The following is a 17973-nucleotide window of genomic DNA, read 5'->3' as shown; positions in this document are numbered from 1 at the left end:
GCTCATGTTATGTGGCATTGTTCTCCTTCTGGCAGAAAGAGTGTGCCTAGATCCCGTTCTGTCTATCCAGTTATGTCCAGATGGAGATTTCTTTGCATCCACTTTTGGATTGTTGTGAAGTGCTGCAGTAAATGCTGGTGTGGGCAGGTTTCCATTTGTACTTGACGTTTCCTTGTGGAGTGAGTGAATAGAAAAAACGAAGCTTCTCTTGGTGTTTCTAAAAGGGGAACTCCTTGGACCAACCCTGGCAGAAAACGCAGGACTCAGTGAGCTTAACATGAGCTGGAATCACCCCTGAGGCTCAGTAGCTGTAGCCCTTGCCAGGGGACTGGAGGTACGAGGAGCCCTGCCCAGTCTGTCACTCAGCCTGCTCTCTGTGGGGCAGGGTCTCCCAGGCAACAGCTCCTGCCTTTATAGTTCTTTGGATGCCGACTCTCTGGCTTCTTCATGCTGAACAGGGGCGTAGATGTAAAGGGGGGAAGGGAGGATGCTTTATCTCCTTACTGGTGGTCTTGGGTTGAAGCTGCTTGCCTTCTTGCTCTGTTAGAAGATATTTTCCTGTCATTTGCTCCCCTCTGGACTGCAAAGTGTTTTCTCAGGTGGGTCCAGTGGGGATGGCTGGTTGAACCCAGAGGCTCCATCCTCCTTTGCTTCCTTAGCTGTCAGCTGTATTTCCTTTTTGTCACTGGCACTGGGTTCAGGGTCAATTCTGGAGTATAACTCAGTGTTAAGGTTACCTATAGGAAAGGGAGCAAACCTAGAGAGAACAAACTTATGAGTTACAAATAGAAGGGCTTTGAGGGTATTGCTTTCAGGTTTACTGGGGAGGAGGGTGGCAGAAGGTGGCTTAGGTAACATTCTCTGGATACCCTAGGCATTCTTTTTTTTTTTTTCTTTTTTTCCCCTTCCCCACCCAGGGGTCAGATGGCACAATCTGGGGACTGAGGAGCTCACCCTTAGGGCCATGACCGCTCGCCCCAAGCCGGGGGCCGAGGGCAGCCCATCCTGAGCAGGGCAACACCCTCCAGGAGCTGGCTGGTATACTCCCCCTCCAATTGCCCCTACCCCAGACTGGTCCCCTCGCCTGACTGAGGACTCTGTGGTCAGAGATAGTGTCTCCCGTTTCAGCACTGCTACTTTTACACCCCTCATAAGTGGTCATACTATATTTTGAAGTAGGTGTCACTGCCCTCCCCCTTTATATATGATAAAGGGAACCTGAGAATTGTGAATAGACTCCCCTCAGGTCTAACCATCTTTTGGCAGAAGCATTCAACAGAACAAAATACGTGGTGCATTTAGGATGTAGGTCCTCTTGTGCATGCTGCCACTGTTAAGGTCATCAGACTCACAGTGACTTTCAGCAATCCTTTGTATAGGTAATTGTCTTCTTTGGCCTGTCCAAGGAAACCCAAACCTGCAGATGGTGGGCATGCATCCCATTCCCCACCTCCTACGCAGGAGGCCAGAGGGCGTGCCCCTCCTCCCCACACAGGTGGCCGGCGGGGGATGCGCAGCCCCCCTCAGGACAGGTGGCCGTTGGGGGCGCATCCCCCCACCCCACCGCACGGGCGCTCGGCAGGTGCACGGCGCCTCTTGTGCAGGCGGCCGGTGGGTGCCCGCTTCCCCCACTGCCACCATCCTAGCTCCAAGAATTCTCTCCAGAACAAGTCCACCTTGCGGCAGTGTGGTGGCTTCACTGTACCAGTCTTGAGGAGGACCGGTGCCCAGGATCCATCCTGGGTGAGGGAATCCATTGGTTCTGGCTGTGGAAGCCTCACGGAGCTGCAGGGGCTGTGCAGAGCAGCGCAGGCTCTGCGGGAGGGGGTTGGAAGCCATAAGACTCACCGATTCCTCCTTGGGAATCCTTGAATTCCTGTTGTTGAGCCTCGATCTTCACTGAGGGCCAATCATCAACTGTTTTAAGTGTTCAATTATCAATAAGCCGAAGTCTGTAGGAGGCCATAATGGCCCTGCTTTAAGTGTTCACTGCTCCCGCAGCTCACCACGCTGTCTCTGCCTCCGCTGCCATCTTGGATCTCAAGAATATTTCTAAACAGGGTCTCAATCCATAATAAGTCAAAATCCAAGAACCTCAACTCTGCTTCCCTCACTCTAGTTTGTTGCAGACCGAGGGTCCCAAAGAATGGAATAATTTTATAATTATTAATAAAGAGACAAACAGCCAGGAATGTGATAGAGCAGAGAGCATAAAACAGGGGGCCAGCAGTTCTTGACTGAAGACCCCAAGTCAAGCTTCTCTGTATCTTTATTGAAAATTATCAGGAAGTAAATCACAAAGAGAATTAAATGTAAATGAAGCCAAGCTCTTTCTATTGAAAACCTTCTGCTTGACTCAGGAAGGAGGGGTTTACAAATGCAAGAATTTGGTTTATCCTTAACTATTAACCTTGATGCCTCAGGGTGAACTCTAGCTCAGGAAGTAACACTCCCTCTGTAGGGGTCCCCTTGCTGTCTCCTGTCTTGCAGGGAACAAACAGCTCATTTTCTAGGATCTGCCACAAGAGAAATCCTAACTTATATATCTGTAATTCCTTCAATTCCTGAACAAGGGTTTTCATATAATGTTTGGTATAAAGTTTGGCTTCCCATACTAGTTCACTTATATTTGGGCCACATGGGAATAGCAAACACGTGTGTACAGCCCTGCCAGCAGAGCTGAGTGAGAGTGGGTTTTCTTTGTCTTGGTAGAGAAGTCTAGGTAGAGCAGGACAGGCTGTGATACCCGGCAGAGGACTATGGGAACCTGCTATGTGGGAGGTGCTACTCCAGGCCTGAAGGGGTGACCAGAGCTGGGCCACAAGCCTAGAGGAAATGGAATGGGCCAAGACTAGGTATGTTACCAAACCCAGCTATTGCTGTGAGAACCAGTCAGTGAGGTCAGACAAGTGTGGGCATGGCTCTTGAGACTGGCCAAGAGCAGTACTAAGGCCTAGTGTTTGGATTCAGGCGTTTGAAGAACCAGACTCAGGGTGAGAAGACCAGACTAGTGAGGATCGTCAGTGAAATGAGTCTGCAGGGCCAGAACGCAAAGGCCAGGGGCAGAGCATGGGGCAGGGATGTGACTAGAGTGTTTGCTGAACATAGGAACCAGGATAAGCCAGGTTCAATATCACCTTTTAGGCATTAACACAATCTGAATCCCTGGAGCAAGAATGGATGGAGTAGCAGATCTGTCTGACTATGCCTGAGAAAGAGGCAGATATGGGGCAACCCCTGACCACACAGCTTCAGGGAGCTTGAAACAACTACTCATCAGTCAGAGCCCTGAGCGTGAGTCTGGACCAGACGCTGAAGACTCTTGTGAGTGCCAGCCAGATGAGGGAGGCCCAGCACATCCCTGCACCCCTCCCTTATCACACCTCCCAGCCCTTAGTCGTGGTGCATGCTGGCCCCACAGCCCAGCTGGGAAGGGAACTCAGGAAGAGAGCCCGCAGGGAGCAGTGGGTCTCAGGTAAGGGCCTGGTGGTCTCCCCTTAACAGTACTTTTCTTCTTGCAAATATTCACCATCTCTCTCCACTGCTCAAGCCGTTGAGTCAGACTTGACTCATAGCTGATCCACCAGCAGCTTCTTAGAGGCTGTAGTGCATGAGAGGAGATGTCCATCTTTTCCCTCAGGCTAGACGTGAAGGAGGGGATTCAGGCTAGACGTGAAGGATGGGACTCAGCCTAGACGTGAAGGAGGGGACTCGGGCAAGATGTGAAAGAGGGGACTCAGGTTAGACGTGAAGGAGGGGGTTCAGGCTAGACGTGAAGGACGGGGTTCAGGCTAGATGTGAAGGAGGGGACTCAGGCTAGACGTGAAGGAGGGGGTTCAAGCTAGACATGAAGGACGGGACTCAGCCTAGACGTGAAGGAGGGGACTCAGGCTACACGTGAAGGAGGGGGTTCAGGACAGTCGTGAAGGAGGGGACTCAGGTTAGACGTGAAGGAGGGGGTTCAGGCTAGACGTGAAGGACGGGACTCAGCCTAGACGTGAAGGAGGGGGTTCAGGCTAGACGTGAAGGATGGGACTCAGGATAGTCGTGAAGGACGGGGTTCTGGTGGCTTAGTCCAGAGGGAGCTATGTTGCTAACCCAAAGGAGGTGCCTCTCTGGCTATTGGAACCCACCAGCTCCAACAAACCCATCCTTCACATGTGGTCTGGTCCAAGTCCTGTCCCAGACTCTCCTGTCCTGAGGCTTCTCATTCCTCCCTTTCTTCCATCAGACCTGCTTCAGTACTACTGGGGGCTTCCTCTCATTCTGGAATAATCCATCTTAAATTTTGTTTTAAGAGGTGGTTCAAATCCACCAGCTACTCCATGGAAGAAGAATGGGCTATCTCCTCTAGTGAGATTTAATGCCTCTGAAAACCCACTGGAGGGTCAGCTATGAGGTCAATTCCAATTCAATGGTATACAACAAGAAGAACAACATAGAATGTTGGGATTTTTTGGTATACAGCATTAATTTTATTGGTCTTTTTGAGGGTGAGGTGCTAAGGCCTGATGCAGCATTATCAGTTATTTTAACAAAGCTGCTAGTAGTGTGACCTTGTCAACATTCGCTGGTCCTTTTTCATGCTGCTGTTGGAGAGCCAATTGTTTCTGCAGAGGTTCACGGGAAAGGTTTCTTGGGAAGTGTGAAAGTTCCTTTTGTATATCTATAAAAGCGTTATTTACTCTGTTGGTTTTTTCATTATGTTGTTATGTGCCATAGAGTCGCTTGCGACTCAAAGCGACCCTATGGACAACAGCCCTAAACTCTGCTCTTTCCCGTGCCAATCTAACACACCTACCCCCATTACCTCAGTCACAGAATCAATCCACCTCATAGAGGGTCTTCCCCTCCTGCACTGTCCCTCCACCCTCCCAAGCATGATGTCCCTCTCCAAGGACCGGTCCCTCCTCACAACATGTCCAAAGTATGTCAGACGAAGCCCCAGAATCCTTGCCTCCAAGGAGCAGCCTGGTTTAATCTTTTCCAGGATGAGTCTGTTTGTTTTCCTAGTAGTCCATGGTACACTCAATACTCTTCTCCAGCACCAAAGCTCAAAGGCATCAATTTTCCTTCTAACCTCCCTAAGTCATTGCCCAACTCTCTAATGCATAACAAGTGATTGCAAAGACCATGACCTGTATCAGATGCACCTTAGTCTCCAGAGAGACACCATTGCCCTTCAGTACTTTGGAGAGGTCCCTAACAACACACTTTCCCCATGGCAATACCTTTTTAAATTTCCTGGCTACTGGTGCCAAGAGTGTTGACAGTGGAGTCAAGCAAACTAAAGCTGTGAACAATCTCAATCCCTTCACCATCTATCCTGATGCTGCCAGTTGGTCCAGTGGTGAGAATCTTTGTCTTCTTGAACATTGAGCCTCAACCCATATTGGAGGCTACAGTCCCTGACCCTCTGCAGCAAGCTCGTCAGGTCCTCCTCATTTTCAGCAAGCAGGGTTGTGTCATCTGCCTAATGCAGATTGTTGATAGATCTTTCACCAATTTCGATGCCACATTTCTCCTCATAGAGCCCAGCCTCCCAGATAATCTGTTCTGCATACAGGTTGAAAAGGTATGGAGACAGAACACATCCCTGTCGTATGCCAATTTTGAACCATGCAGTGTTTCCTTGCTCTGCTCTGATGACTGCCTCTTAATCCAAGTATAGGTTTCTCATTAGCACCATCAAGTAAGATTTGTAGTGTCTGGCTTGACTTTGTTTTTAGCCTTCAGGCTCACTATCTGAAACACATTCCTGGCCTTTTGCTCTCTTTGTTTATTCTTAGCCATTGTCTTGGATAAGTGCACCTAGCTGGCTGTTCAAGGACCTGGTGCGCCACCCTAGGTGCACAGGTACAGAAACTTCCACAGGAGAGTGGTTGTGACTGAGAGTTGTGCTGCCAACCCAAAGGCAGGTAGTTCAAACTCACCTGCTGTTCCATGGGAGAAAGATGGACATCTCCTCCTGTGTGATTTATCATCGAAAAACCTGCTAGTGGGGCAGTTACGAGTTGGGTCCAACTCAATGGTACATAACAACACCAGCATAGAATTTGAATCTTAGACACATTTTCCCCTCTAGGATATAGCCATGGAGTCTTTACCGGCTAGAGGTCCACTGTTCTTCCCCAGCTTGCTTAAATCCAGACCCTGGAAGCTTGGCTAGAATTAACAGCCCCTTTCTGGGTGATCTCCCTGTAAGTCCCACAGGCAGGTCAGACACTGGCAAGCCCAAGAGAACTCACTTCACCCAGAGAGCTACCTCTCTAGCAGTTCTAGTCCCTGATACCTTTCTGCCCCTTAGGATTATTGTTATGTGCCACTGAGTCGCCTGTGACTCATTGTAAACTTAAGTACAGCAGCTCTGAAGCCTGCCCTGTCCTGATTCAGTCTCACTGACTCTGACATACCTACCCTCATTACTCCAGTTACTGTCTCAATCCATATCATCCAGGGTCTTCTTCTGTACTGACTGTCCACCATTCTGAGCATGATGTCCTTCTCCAAGGACTAGTCCCTCCTGGCCACATGCCCAAAGTATGTGAGATGGAGCTTCAAAATCCTAGCCTCCAAGGAGAGACTTGGTTTCACATATTATTGCCAAAATTATTAAGGCATGCATTTTTAAAAATGGCTGTCAGAACAAAATGGCTTGTCTAATGCTAATATACAAAACAGTTTCTCTAATGATAACAATCAACACTTTTGGCACCAGCAGCCAAGAAATTAAAAGATGTTTTGTGTTGGAAAAGTCTAACGTCAGAGACTTCTCCAATGTACCGAAGAGCAATGATGTCAGTCTGGAGACTAAGGTGTGACTGACACAAGCTATGGTCTTTGCAATAACTTGTTATGCATCAGACAGCTGGACAATGACTAGGGAGGATAGAAGGAGAATTGGTGCCTTTGAGCTGTGGCGTTGGAGAAGAGTATTGAATATACCATGGACTGCTAAGAAAATGAACAGGTTCGTCCCAGAGAGGGTTAAACCTGGCTGCTCCTTGGAGGCAAGAATTCTGAAACTTTGTCTGACATACTTTGGACATGTTACAAGGAGGGACCAGTTTTTGGAGAGGGACATCATGCTTGGGAGGGTGGAGGAACAGTGCTGGAGAGGAAGACCCTCTATGAGGTGGATTGATTCAGTGACTGGGGTAATGGGGATGGCTGTGTCAGAGACATAAGATTGGCACAGGATAGAGCAGGGTTTGGGCTGTTGTACATAGAGTCACTATGAGTCACAGGTGACTCGATGGCACATAACAACAACAACAATGCTAACATGTAAAATGACTTCTCTAATGCTTAGCATATGAGCAATTACAAATAGGACTGGAGGTGAGGACAGCCTTCAGCATGTGCTCACAGGCACCTCAGCCTTCAGCTTCACAGCTTTGGGCTCTTAAGTCCTGCCAGTTAGGGCTCTTTTCCACTCCCACCCCCCGGTCCTCCAGCAATCTTTGGCCACCTCCTCGCTCTGGCTCTATGGGGTAGCAGTGCCAAGGTTGGCTCTACTTCATATCAGGTCTGGTTCTCTGCTTTGGCTGTTGCTGCTGTCCTGTAAGCCTGGCTGATGCAAGAATTCTGACCCTTGAAGGGTGTGATGCATCCTTTTGCTCTTCTTTGCTGGTCATGAGATTCTCCAAGTTTGCGTTTTGACCTGCAGTCAGGTGACCCTCTAAAACCACTCCCTGCTTTTAATACTTCAGCACTGTCTTCAGGGCCCAGCCAGCCTTTGAGCCACAACTACTGCATTATGTCTACCTTTCGCTTCTTCACTCTCAGCCCAAATGACACGGTGCTGCTTCTCACCTTACTTCCACCTTTACTCCAGCAGAATGCCCAGCCTGGCCTACCCTCCTCCCCTTATAACTGCAGCAGTGGGTTCAAACATGTCAGGGATTGTGAGGATGGTACAGGATAAGACAAAGTTCAGATCTGTTGTTCTGAGGGTCATTATGAGTTGTACTCAACTCAACCACACCCAGCAACAACAGCCCCTGTAAAACTCAGCTCAGATGTAATTCCCACTCCCAGCCTCCAGCGTTTTTATGTTTTCTTTTCCCCAATCCCTCTAACGTTTGGTCTTTTCAGGAGCAAGGATGTGTCTCTCTGTCTTCATGATGTCTTTTGCACAGAGCTCAGCAGAACAAGGTGGGCTTAGTCAGTGTCCATTTCCTTTTCTTGTGTCCTGGTCGGCATCCTCGATCAGGATATTCTCTCAAATGAATGCACCTTCTCAGTGGAATTTTGGGATGACCATGACCTGATCATCAGACAATCCCTCTTTCTCTTTTGAGTTGCTCTCTCGGCCTCCCTGCCTCAGATCCTCTCAAGTGTGTGTGTGTATTTCTAGGTATCCAGAAACCCCATGCAAGCAGTGAAGGCCGTGTTGGTATTCTCAAACCAGGGTAATCTGGGTCTGTGTAAGTTTTTTTATAAGCCTCATTTCCCATCATCATTCCTACCTTCCCAACCTATCCCTGTGGAGTATCTCACTGTCAAAATAATGGAAAAAAGAATGAAAAGTATAGGTTTTTATTCAAGCTGTGGAGCTGTGCAGGGAGAACTTTGTTCAAAAACCTTGTGGGTGCATTACAGTGAGTTTTTAAGGAGAAAAGAGAAACCGTACAACAGAAAAGTAACCAACTGACTAGCCGTGAATATTCTTTAGTGACTGACTTATGTTTGTGTTGTTTTTTGGTTCCAACCACTCCTGTTAGAATGCTTCTTAAAGACATTTCATCATTTTGCGTAATTTATAAGTTTCTGTAAATAGAAATTAAATTTCATTAAGCAGAGTTAATTGTGGAAGTGAGAACTGCCAGGTCACTGACATTTTTCAAACCTGGTGGCCATGCTGTCTGGTACACTTAATAATTTCCAGTGGCTCCCTTAGTCATCTTCAGTTTCACAGTAAAATATTTACCAAAAGAAAAACATGTATTTTGAGACAAGATTATAGACTGTCAACCTCTAAGACCTATTGTGATTATCAGGCTAAATCTCATAGTCCGACTTCGGTTCATTAACTTTGTAGCTCCTTTGTTAACCCCTCCCCCCACAACACCTGACTCTACCCATGTGAAACCTATACATCATACAGGAAGCAATCATCAAACAGAGCAAGGAAACAAAAATCAGGAAAGGAGTGTGTCAGGGATGCATCCTATTTCCATACCTTTTCAATCTATATTCAGAACAGTTCATTAAGGAGGCTGGATTTTATGAGGAGGAATTTGGCATCAGGATTGGAGGAAGACTCATAAACAGCCTATGTTATGCAGATGACACAACCTTACTTGCCAAAACTGAGGAAGACCTGAAGCATTTGCTTCAGAAGATCAAGTACTGTAGTCTTAAATATGAATTGAAGCTCAACATCAAGAGACAAAGATTCTCACCACTGGACCAACTGGCAGCACCATGATAGATGGAGAAGAGACTGAGTTTGTTAAGAATTAAATGTGACTCAGTTCCTCCATCAACACAACTCTTGGTACAAGAAGTCAGGAAATCAAAAGACAAATTGCATTCAGAAAATCTGCTTTCAGGGACCTCTCCAGAGTGCTAAAGAGCAATGATGTCACTCTAGAGCCTAAGTGCGCCTGATGCAGGCCAGTCTTCACACTTACTTGCTATGCATCAGAGAGCTGGATGATGACTAAGGATGATAGAAGAATTGATGTCCTTGAGTTGTAATGCTGGAGAAAAGTATTGAACATACCATGGATGGTCAAAAGAACAAACAGGTCTGTCCCAGAGAGGATGAAACCAAGTTGCTCTCTGGAGGCAAGGATTTTGATGTTCCATCTCCCATACTTTAAGCATGTTGCCAGGAGTGACCAGTGGTTGGAGAAGGACATACTTGGAAGGGTGGAGGAACAATGCGAGAGGAAGACCAGGATGAGATGGATTGACACAGTCACTGTGGTAATGGGGATAGGTGGGATTATCCAATAGTGGGATTATCGGAGGGTAAGGCAGGGTTCAGAGCTATTGTGCATAGGGTCACTATGAGTTGTAGTTGACTTGATGGTACATAACATTTGATTTACTGCTTTAAACTATGCTTCAAACATGAGCTATAGCTGTCACATTATGAGCTCCAGTGCATCCATCTGTAAAGTGGTGGGTAGTTGGGATATTCCAAGTTCCATTATTCCAGTTTGAAAATGACATGTAATAATGCAACAGAAATGTGGGTCTTTCCCCATTTGGATTTGCTAGCCTGACCACACACAACCTGTTTACTTCTTGCTGTCTGACAGCTTTTTATTTCTGCCACCTCTGAAGATTTATTTTCCAAGTGACTCAAAGACATGGGTAAAAACTACAACAGATTTCATTGACTTGAAAGTATTCATTAAATCTTAGATACAAGATTCACAGATTACAGGAAAGTAATGAAACATTCTATTCTGTGTTGAATTACCGTATCTTTTGACTTAAGCAGACTTTTTTTGAGGGGGTGAAACTTTGCAAGGTGAGAACGAGAAACTCAGCTGGGAGGCATACTTCGGAGGCGTGTGGTGGTGTAGCTGGGCCCCCTGGCTTTTGTGAGCTAGTATTGCAACCAGGAAGTTGAAATGACACAACCTTGCTTGCTAAAACTGAGAACATGAGGCTGAGGCGTTTGCTGCAGGTCAAAGACTTAAGTCTTCAGTAAGGATTGAAGCTCAACATCAAGAAAATATTCTCACCACTGGGCCAATTAGCAGCTTCATGATGGATGGAGAAGAGATTGTTGATAACTTCAGCTTGCTGAGTTCCACAATCAACACTTTTCACCAGCAGTCAGAAAATCAAAAGATGAATTGCATTGGGAAAAGTCTGCTGTCAGAGACCTCTCTAGAATACTGAAGAGCAATGATGTCAGCCTGGAGACTAAAGTGTGCCTTATCCAGGCCATGGTCTTCACAATTACTTGCTATGCATCAGAGAGCTGGGGTTGTGGTGCTGGAAGAGTGTTAAACATACCATGGACTGCTAGACCAAATGGGTCTGTACTGAAGAGGATGAAACCAGGCTGCTCCCTGGAGACAAGGATTTTAAGCTGTCTCACATACTTTAAGCATGTGGCCAGGAGGGACCAGTTCATCATTCTTGGAAGGGTGTTAAGTGTGGAGGGACAGCACAGGGGATGAAGTCCCAGGATGACATGGATAGCCTCAGTAACTGGAGAAATGGAATTAAGTCTGTTGGAGACAATGAGATTGGCTCAGGATAGGGCAGCTTTCAGAAATAATGTACACAGGGTCACTATGAGTCACAGGTGGCTTGATGGCACAAAACAACATACCTACCCTTTACCAAGATTCCTATACATATAATATGCAACCATACATTCATTTTTGGGGACATAGTTAGTGTTATATCTACAATAGTTTAAGCCAGGCTCACAGCTTTATTTTTTTAAAAAACTATCATTATTGAGACCTCTTAAAATCTTGACTTTTCCTTTGTCTGACAGGTGAGCATTAACTACCAGTCCCTGGGAGGGGCATAGCCAAGGTGCATGGGTCATGTGCATGCTGAGCAACACTACAGCTACCATCAAGTCCTGGGTGTTGCAGACCAAGGGTAAAGTGTATTAATAAGTAATAATGAGACAGAACATCAAGAATGTAGGAGAAAACAGAGGTGAAGCAGGAACAATTGAAGTGAACTGAAGCACCGATAGATATTAGTTTCCCTGCGTCTTTAATGACAACTGCCTGGGAAATAATCACCAAGAAAATTCAATGCAAATGAAGCTAAGCTCTTTTTATTGAAAACCTTCTGCTTGACTCAGTAGGGAGGGGTTAGCAAATACAATGCAAGAATCCTGCAAATGCTTAAGCAGTGCCTTAATGTCTACACCTGTAAACATTTAAGGATTGCCTTAGTGCTCCAGGGTGAATTCTAGCTTATATCTGCCTCCCTCGTAACTTGAAGTAGTATTTGGTTTATTACAAATATTTAGTATGCCTACAACCAGGAGAAGATAACATAGATGAATGGGATCTTCTAAGACTCAAATCCCTATGCACATCCAAAAACTTCTCCAGTAGGGTAAAAAGGGAAGCCACTGACTGGGAAAAAGTATTCGGTAATAACATATCAGATAAGGGACTTATATCCAGAATTTATGAAATACTTGAGCACCACAACAAGATAAAGGTAAATAATTCAATAGTAAAATGGGCACAGGATATGAACAGGCACTTCACCGAAGACGACATTCAGATGGCTAACAAGCACATGAAGAGATGCTCAAAATTCCTAGCCCTAAGAGAGATGCAAATTAAAACAACTATGAGATATCATTTCACCCCAGGCAAAATAGCAAAATTTAACAGAACAGCAAGCAACAAATGCTGGCGAGGTTGTGGAGAAACTGGAACCCTGATTCACTGTTGGTGGGAGTGTAAAATGGTGCAACCCCTGTGGAAAGCAGTATGGCGCTTTCTCAAAAAGTTGCAAATAGAGATACCATTTGACCCAGCAATTCCACTACTGGGAATATACCCTGAAGAGACCATAGCTGACATCCAAGCAGATATATGTACACCCATGTTTATTGCAGTTTTGTTCACAATAGCAAGGAGTTGGAAACAACCTAAGTGCCCATCAACAAACGAATGGCTAGAGAAGCTGTGGTATATTCGCACAATGGAATACTATGCTGCATTAAAAAACAAGGAACTCATGCAATATTATTAAAAATGGTTGACTCTGGAGAACATTATGCTGAGTGAAATATCCCAGTCACAAAGGGACAAATATTACATGATGCCACTGTTGTAGAATGGGACTGTCCTTGGGGTTGGGGAGAGACTGAGTAAGATGGGTTCAATGATGTGTGCTGCACTGAGGCGGAGGAGGGAGGGAACTGTTTAAAAGAGATATATAACTGGGTGTTTCTGTCATCACAGAAGTCTAGAGCGAGGGCTGCATGGTGGAGGGGACCTGGCGGGGGGGTCTGTGGAACAATGAAAGAATCTTTTCTTTTACTTTTCCATAATTTTTGACTCATGTACTTATAACTTGTTAGTCAAATTTGTGTCTTCTAGGTTGCAACACCCCCATGATACATCTTCAAGGATATGAACATGTATGGCCAAGCACAATCAGTAAGAGTGCACCTAAATTCCAAAATCAATCTCCATAATAGTCTATGTGTTTCCTACTGCCAAAGGGGCCCTTTAGAGTAGTGAGAGAAGATCTTCACCCTGAAACCCACAGCGTCCCTTTTCAGCAGGAAGTAGCTAAGAGAATACGCCATCCCCTTTTCCTTATGACTCGGGTGAAGTCTCTCTCAGGGAGGAGTGATAGGGAATGGCAAAGGACACACTGACAAAGAAGATTAATCAGAACTGGCTTTGACAAGCACTGTGGCATTTGGACAAGAACAAACTGGGAGGAGGGTAGAGAGAATGGTGCCTCGGTGTATGAATGGAAACCCAAAATCTCTGTAAATGTTTATGAAAATTAATAAAATATAATTAAAGAAAAAAATAAATATTTAGTATGAAATTTGGCTTCTCAATCCTGGGCAAGCCTGAACCACAAGTTTTATCTCATGTGTGCCAGGCATGACTTTGTACACTGGTACATGGGCAAAGACATGGAGGAAGGGCATGAGAGGATGTGGCAGCATTGGAGGAGGATTATGAAGAGGGAAGCGTGGACTCTGTGGAAGCAGAGGCTGAGGAAGGGTTTACCTATTAAAATTCCTTTCTCCATGGTGTTTCTTTTTGACAAAATTTCCACTCCGCCTAGGTTTCATAGAGTGGTTTCTGAGAGGGGCAAATAATTTTTTTCTGAAAAAGAGTAGACATTATTAAGCATGTCTATGCACATATTAATTTGGTTACTACATTATTCCTCAAAAGACCTCAGAAAACTCAGCTGAAGGAAATTTGGGGGGATATAGTCTAAAATAAACATCTTAAACCCTTGTTGTTTGCAACTGAGTTGGAACTCACCCATAGCAGACCCTCCAACAGGGTTTCAGAGGCTGTAAATCATTGGAGACTGGCCATCCTTCTCCCACAGAGCAGCTGGTAGATTCAAACTGTGTGTCTTTGGGTTCACAGCACAACTCCCTACCACTAGGCCACCAGCGGTGTTAACTCTGCATGTTTGGTGGTGTTTGGCAAATAAAGATAGTGGAATTTGTCCAGAGGAAAATACTTAGGGTCACAGCGTGGCTTTTCAACAGGCTCATCAGGGAAGCCTGGCTCGCTCAGGTGCAGCAGATTCTGATGACCAAATAATATGAAGCTGCATTGCAAATGCAGAGGTACCGAGTTTGAGTCTGCCAGCTGCTCCTTGTGATTTGTTATCTTCAAGTCGCTTTCATAGTGACCCCATGTACAATAGCCCTGTATCCTTTGCCAACTTTACTGTCTCTGACACACCTACTCTCTAGTGAGTCTAGGGATTGATTGACCAGCGTCCTGACCGCTAGTAAGATTAGGGTTTCCTGTGTTGGTGTGTGATTACGGCCGTGACAAATTAACCAGGTGAGTAGCCCTCCTTGCCCTGCGAGTCACTGAATCAATCCATCTCATCAATGATCTCCCTCTCTTTCTCTGTTCCTCCGCCCTTCTAAGCATGATGGACCCTTCCTTGTAACATGACCAAAGTATATCAGACGAAACTTCAGAATCCTTGCCTCCAAGAAGCAGCCTGGTTTCACCTCTCCAGGACGAACCTGTTTGTTCTCCAGGCAGTCGATGGTATGTATATTCAATATTCTTGTCCAGCACCACAGCTCAAAGCCATCAATCCTCTATCATCCCTAGTCATCGTCCAGCTTTCTGACACAAAGCAAGTAATTGCAAGACTATGGCCTGGATCAGGCGCACCTTATTCTCCAGACTGAGGTTGTTGCTCTTCAGTACTCTGGAGAGGTCCCTAACAGCCGACTTTCCCAGTGCAATTCACCCTTTGATTTCCTGTCTACTGGTACCAAGAGTATTGATCGTGGAGCCTAGCAAACTAAACCTGTTAGCAATCTCAGCCTCTTCGCCATTCATCATGATGCTGCCAATCAGCCCAGTGGTGAGAATCTTTATTTTCTTGATGTTGAGCTTCAATCAAGAATGAAGGCTAAAGCAAGCGCTTCAAGTCATCATCAGTTTCGGCAAGCAAGGTTAACGCAGGTTAATCAGTCTTCCTCCAAACCTGATACAGCCCTTGGAAAAGCGACTGGAGGCTGACTGGGTTGACTCCGACTCGAAGGCACACAACTACACCACCACTACGGTGCACCTCAGTTTTCCCGACTTCTCCCCATTCTGCAGAGGTTCCCTCCTTGCAGTCAGGTACCGAGGGGCACCTCCCCCTTAACCTCGGCCTGTGTCCAGAAGCAAGTTCCTGGCGCCAGCGACTGACCGGCGTCCTGACCGCTAATAAGATTACGGTTTTCTGCGCTGGTGTACGAACGCAGCCCGTAAGCAACGGAAAAAAGAACCAGGCGAGCAACTCTCCCCACCCCCACGAGCACCCCATCGCTGTCTCAACCCCGACTTCCGGCGCTCCCGCTCTCGCGAGATTTCAAGGGTATTGCCATGCCGAGACCGTGAGTACCGACAGGGGTACCGAAGCTGGCCCGTGGTGAGGTCGCGCTAGGAGAGCCCCGACAATCCAGGGGCCTCGGATACGGAGCGGCGGGTGGGGGACGAGTTCCCTCCGGGCCCGGACCGAAGCCGTCGCCCGAGCTCCCGCCCCTCCCCCAGATGCCGCGTCACTGCTCGGCTGCTGGCTGCTGCACACGGGACACACGTGAGACGCGCAAGCGCGGCATCTCCTTCCACAGGTCAGCGTGCGCGCTGGCGCGGGAGAGCCTAGTGTGCGCAAATGGCGGAGACCCGCCCCGCGCGTCGGCTGCGCGTGCGCCTTGCTTCTGCTGGGGCGATTCTCAAACTCGGGGTGGGGGTTGGTGCCAGCCGAACCCGGATGAGGAAGGGGCGGGAAGTGCAGGCCTGCTCCCCTCCAACTCGCCGCTTGATGACGCTGGACCGGCTGCTGGCCTCTAGACTCCACTGCTCCGTGCCCGGGCGGGCGGTGTTCCCCAGGGCTGTGCGCTGCGCCTGTGCATCCTGCCTCGGGCCTCGGTCGGCATGAGCCCATGCAGCGGGCAGCCGGGCACTCAGGACTGTGTGGCTTCGCAGACTCCCCAAGAAAGACAGCCCCCGGCGAGGCTTGTGGTTGGCCAACTGCCAGCGTCTGGACCCTAGCGGCCAGGGCCTGTGGGACCCGGCGTCGGAATACATCTACTTCTGCTCCAAACACTTCGAGGAGAACTGCTTCGAGCTGGTGGGAATCAGGTGGGCCTTCTCGGGGGCCCCCGGGATTGGGGGTGGGAACAGCGATCTGAGGGCGACCCTAGGACAGCCTCCTAGGTCAGATGTCCCAAGGACTAGCGTGGCTCCCACCGTGATCATAGCGCAGGGACACAGAGGGGCATCACTGGGGAGTCTACCCCATCACATGCACCAGGAGGAGGGAGAGACTGTCCACTGCGCAACTTCATCCTCAGATCCTGCCCCGCATAGCGGGGGCTCTCGGGGACTCTGATCCAGGGTCCAACCATGGGGGTCAGGGCCTGCTCTTCGTTCATCAGGGCTGCTTTTTCTACAGCGGTTATCACCGGCTGAAGGAAGGGGCAGTTCCCACCATATTTGAATCTTTCTCCAAGTTGCGTCCAACAGCATCTAAACCCAAGGGCCGTGGCTACTCGGCAAATCGGCTCCCGCGATGTCCGAAGCGGTATGTATGTGCTGCGCACTTCAGAGGGTGTGCTTTCACTTACCATCTGGCCTCTAGGGTACGCACCCTGGAGGAGCTGTGCACCTGAGCCCCGCCTGGCAGATTCTTTCTCCCCACAGCTGCTCTGAGGGGCAAGGACACCCAAGTCCATTTTCCCCACCACTGCCCGTGGACGTGCCGTGCTTTCCAGTGGAAGAGGCCTCAGCCCCTGCAGCTTTGTGTACCTCGCCAGCTGGAAGGCTGGAGCCTGGCCTCAGCAGCCCCTTCTCTGACCTTCTGGGGCCTCTGGGCGCCCAGGCAGATGAAGCAGGCTGTAGCACCCAGCCCTCTGAGCGGGAGGCTGATCAGCAGCACTCTCCCCTGGAGCCTCGGCCCGTGTCCCCTTCCGCCTACATGCTCCGCCTGCCACCCCCCGCAGGTGCCTACATCCAGAACGAGCACAGCTACCAGGTGGGCAGCGCCCTGCTGTGGAAGCGCCGGGCAGAGGCAGCCCTTAATGCCTTGGACAAGGCCCAACGCCAGCTGCAGGCCTGCAAGCGGCGGGAGCAGCGGCTGCGCCTGCGCCTCACCAAGCTGCAGCAAGAGCGCGCGCGGGAGAAGCGGGCACAGGCCGACGCGAGGCAGACTCTGAAGGCCCATGTCCAGGACTTTGCCATGCAGCTGGGCAGCCTGGCCTGAGCGATGGGTACCTGGGCCCAGCTAACCGAGGGCAGTACCAGCCTCTATTCCTTCGTTTCCGCCTAGAAAGGAAGGAGGGACCTGAACTGAGCCATGCCCACCAGATTTAACCAAATTTCAAAATAAAGCAGATACCAGGACACCTGCTATCTGGCTCCAGCCAGCTTGCCACTTCCTTCCCTTTGGGTGGTAGGCTGCACCTTACAGTCCATGGTGGTAGAAAGCCTTTGCACCCTTAGGGACGGATTCATGCTGGAGCCCAATATCTTGACACTGATACTAGGCCCTCAAGCCTTCCTAGAGCTATGCCTTTTGTCCCCACACTTGTAGCCCACTGCGGATCAGGAGAGTGTACCAAGTCCTAGCTCAAGTATGTCCTGTCCCCTCCAAATCCCATGTGGGTCTGAAGAGACAAGGTATTCTAATTGCAAGGGCAGCTCCAAGCACTTTATCTTTGGGCTCTAACACTGCTTTGATTTTGGCAAGCTGGCCCCTCTGGAAGTACAAAGCCCAGTCCACACACCACCATTC

The 17973-nt window shown here is 48.4% G+C and overlaps 1 protein-coding gene across 1 annotated transcript; it reads left to right on the top strand.

The window, feature by feature from the left end:
• The first annotated feature begins 15731 nt into the window (after positions 1-15731).
• THAP7 (THAP domain containing 7) lies at positions 15732-17442 on the top strand. The gene is made up of 4 exons (XM_006894572.1): positions 15732-15811; positions 16167-16322; positions 16636-16764; positions 16884-17442. Exons 1-4 carry the CDS (start codon positions 15732-15734, stop codon positions 17440-17442), a joined length of 924 nt encoding a protein of 307 aa, XP_006894634.1.
• Positions 17443-17973: the final 531 nt, after the last annotated feature.

Source organism: Elephantulus edwardii, unplaced genomic scaffold, assembly GCF_000299155.1.
Source record: "Elephantulus edwardii isolate Elephantulus edwardi_28Jun2011 unplaced genomic scaffold, EleEdw1.0 scaffold00146, whole genome shotgun sequence".
In the NCBI taxonomy this organism is placed as follows: domain Eukaryota; kingdom Metazoa; phylum Chordata; class Mammalia; order Macroscelidea; family Macroscelididae; genus Elephantulus; species Elephantulus edwardii.
This window is presented reverse-complemented; position numbering and strand designations above follow the sequence as displayed.

What these genes read in the sequence shown, in the direction of transcription:
- THAP7 (XM_006894572.1), top strand. Translation starts at nt 15,732, where the DNA reads ATGCCGCGTCACTGCTCGGCTGCTGGCTGCTGCACACGGGACACACGT. An exon ending in CGCGGCATCTCCTTCCACAG is followed by an intron (nt 15,812 to 16,166) that starts GTCAGCGTGCGC and finishes GTGGCTTCGCAG; the next exon opens with ACTCCCCAAGAAAGACAGCC. An exon ending in CTCCCGCGATGTCCGAAGCG is followed by an intron (nt 16,765 to 16,883) that starts GTATGTATGTGC and finishes TTCTCCCCACAG; the next exon opens with CTGCTCTGAGGGGCAAGGAC.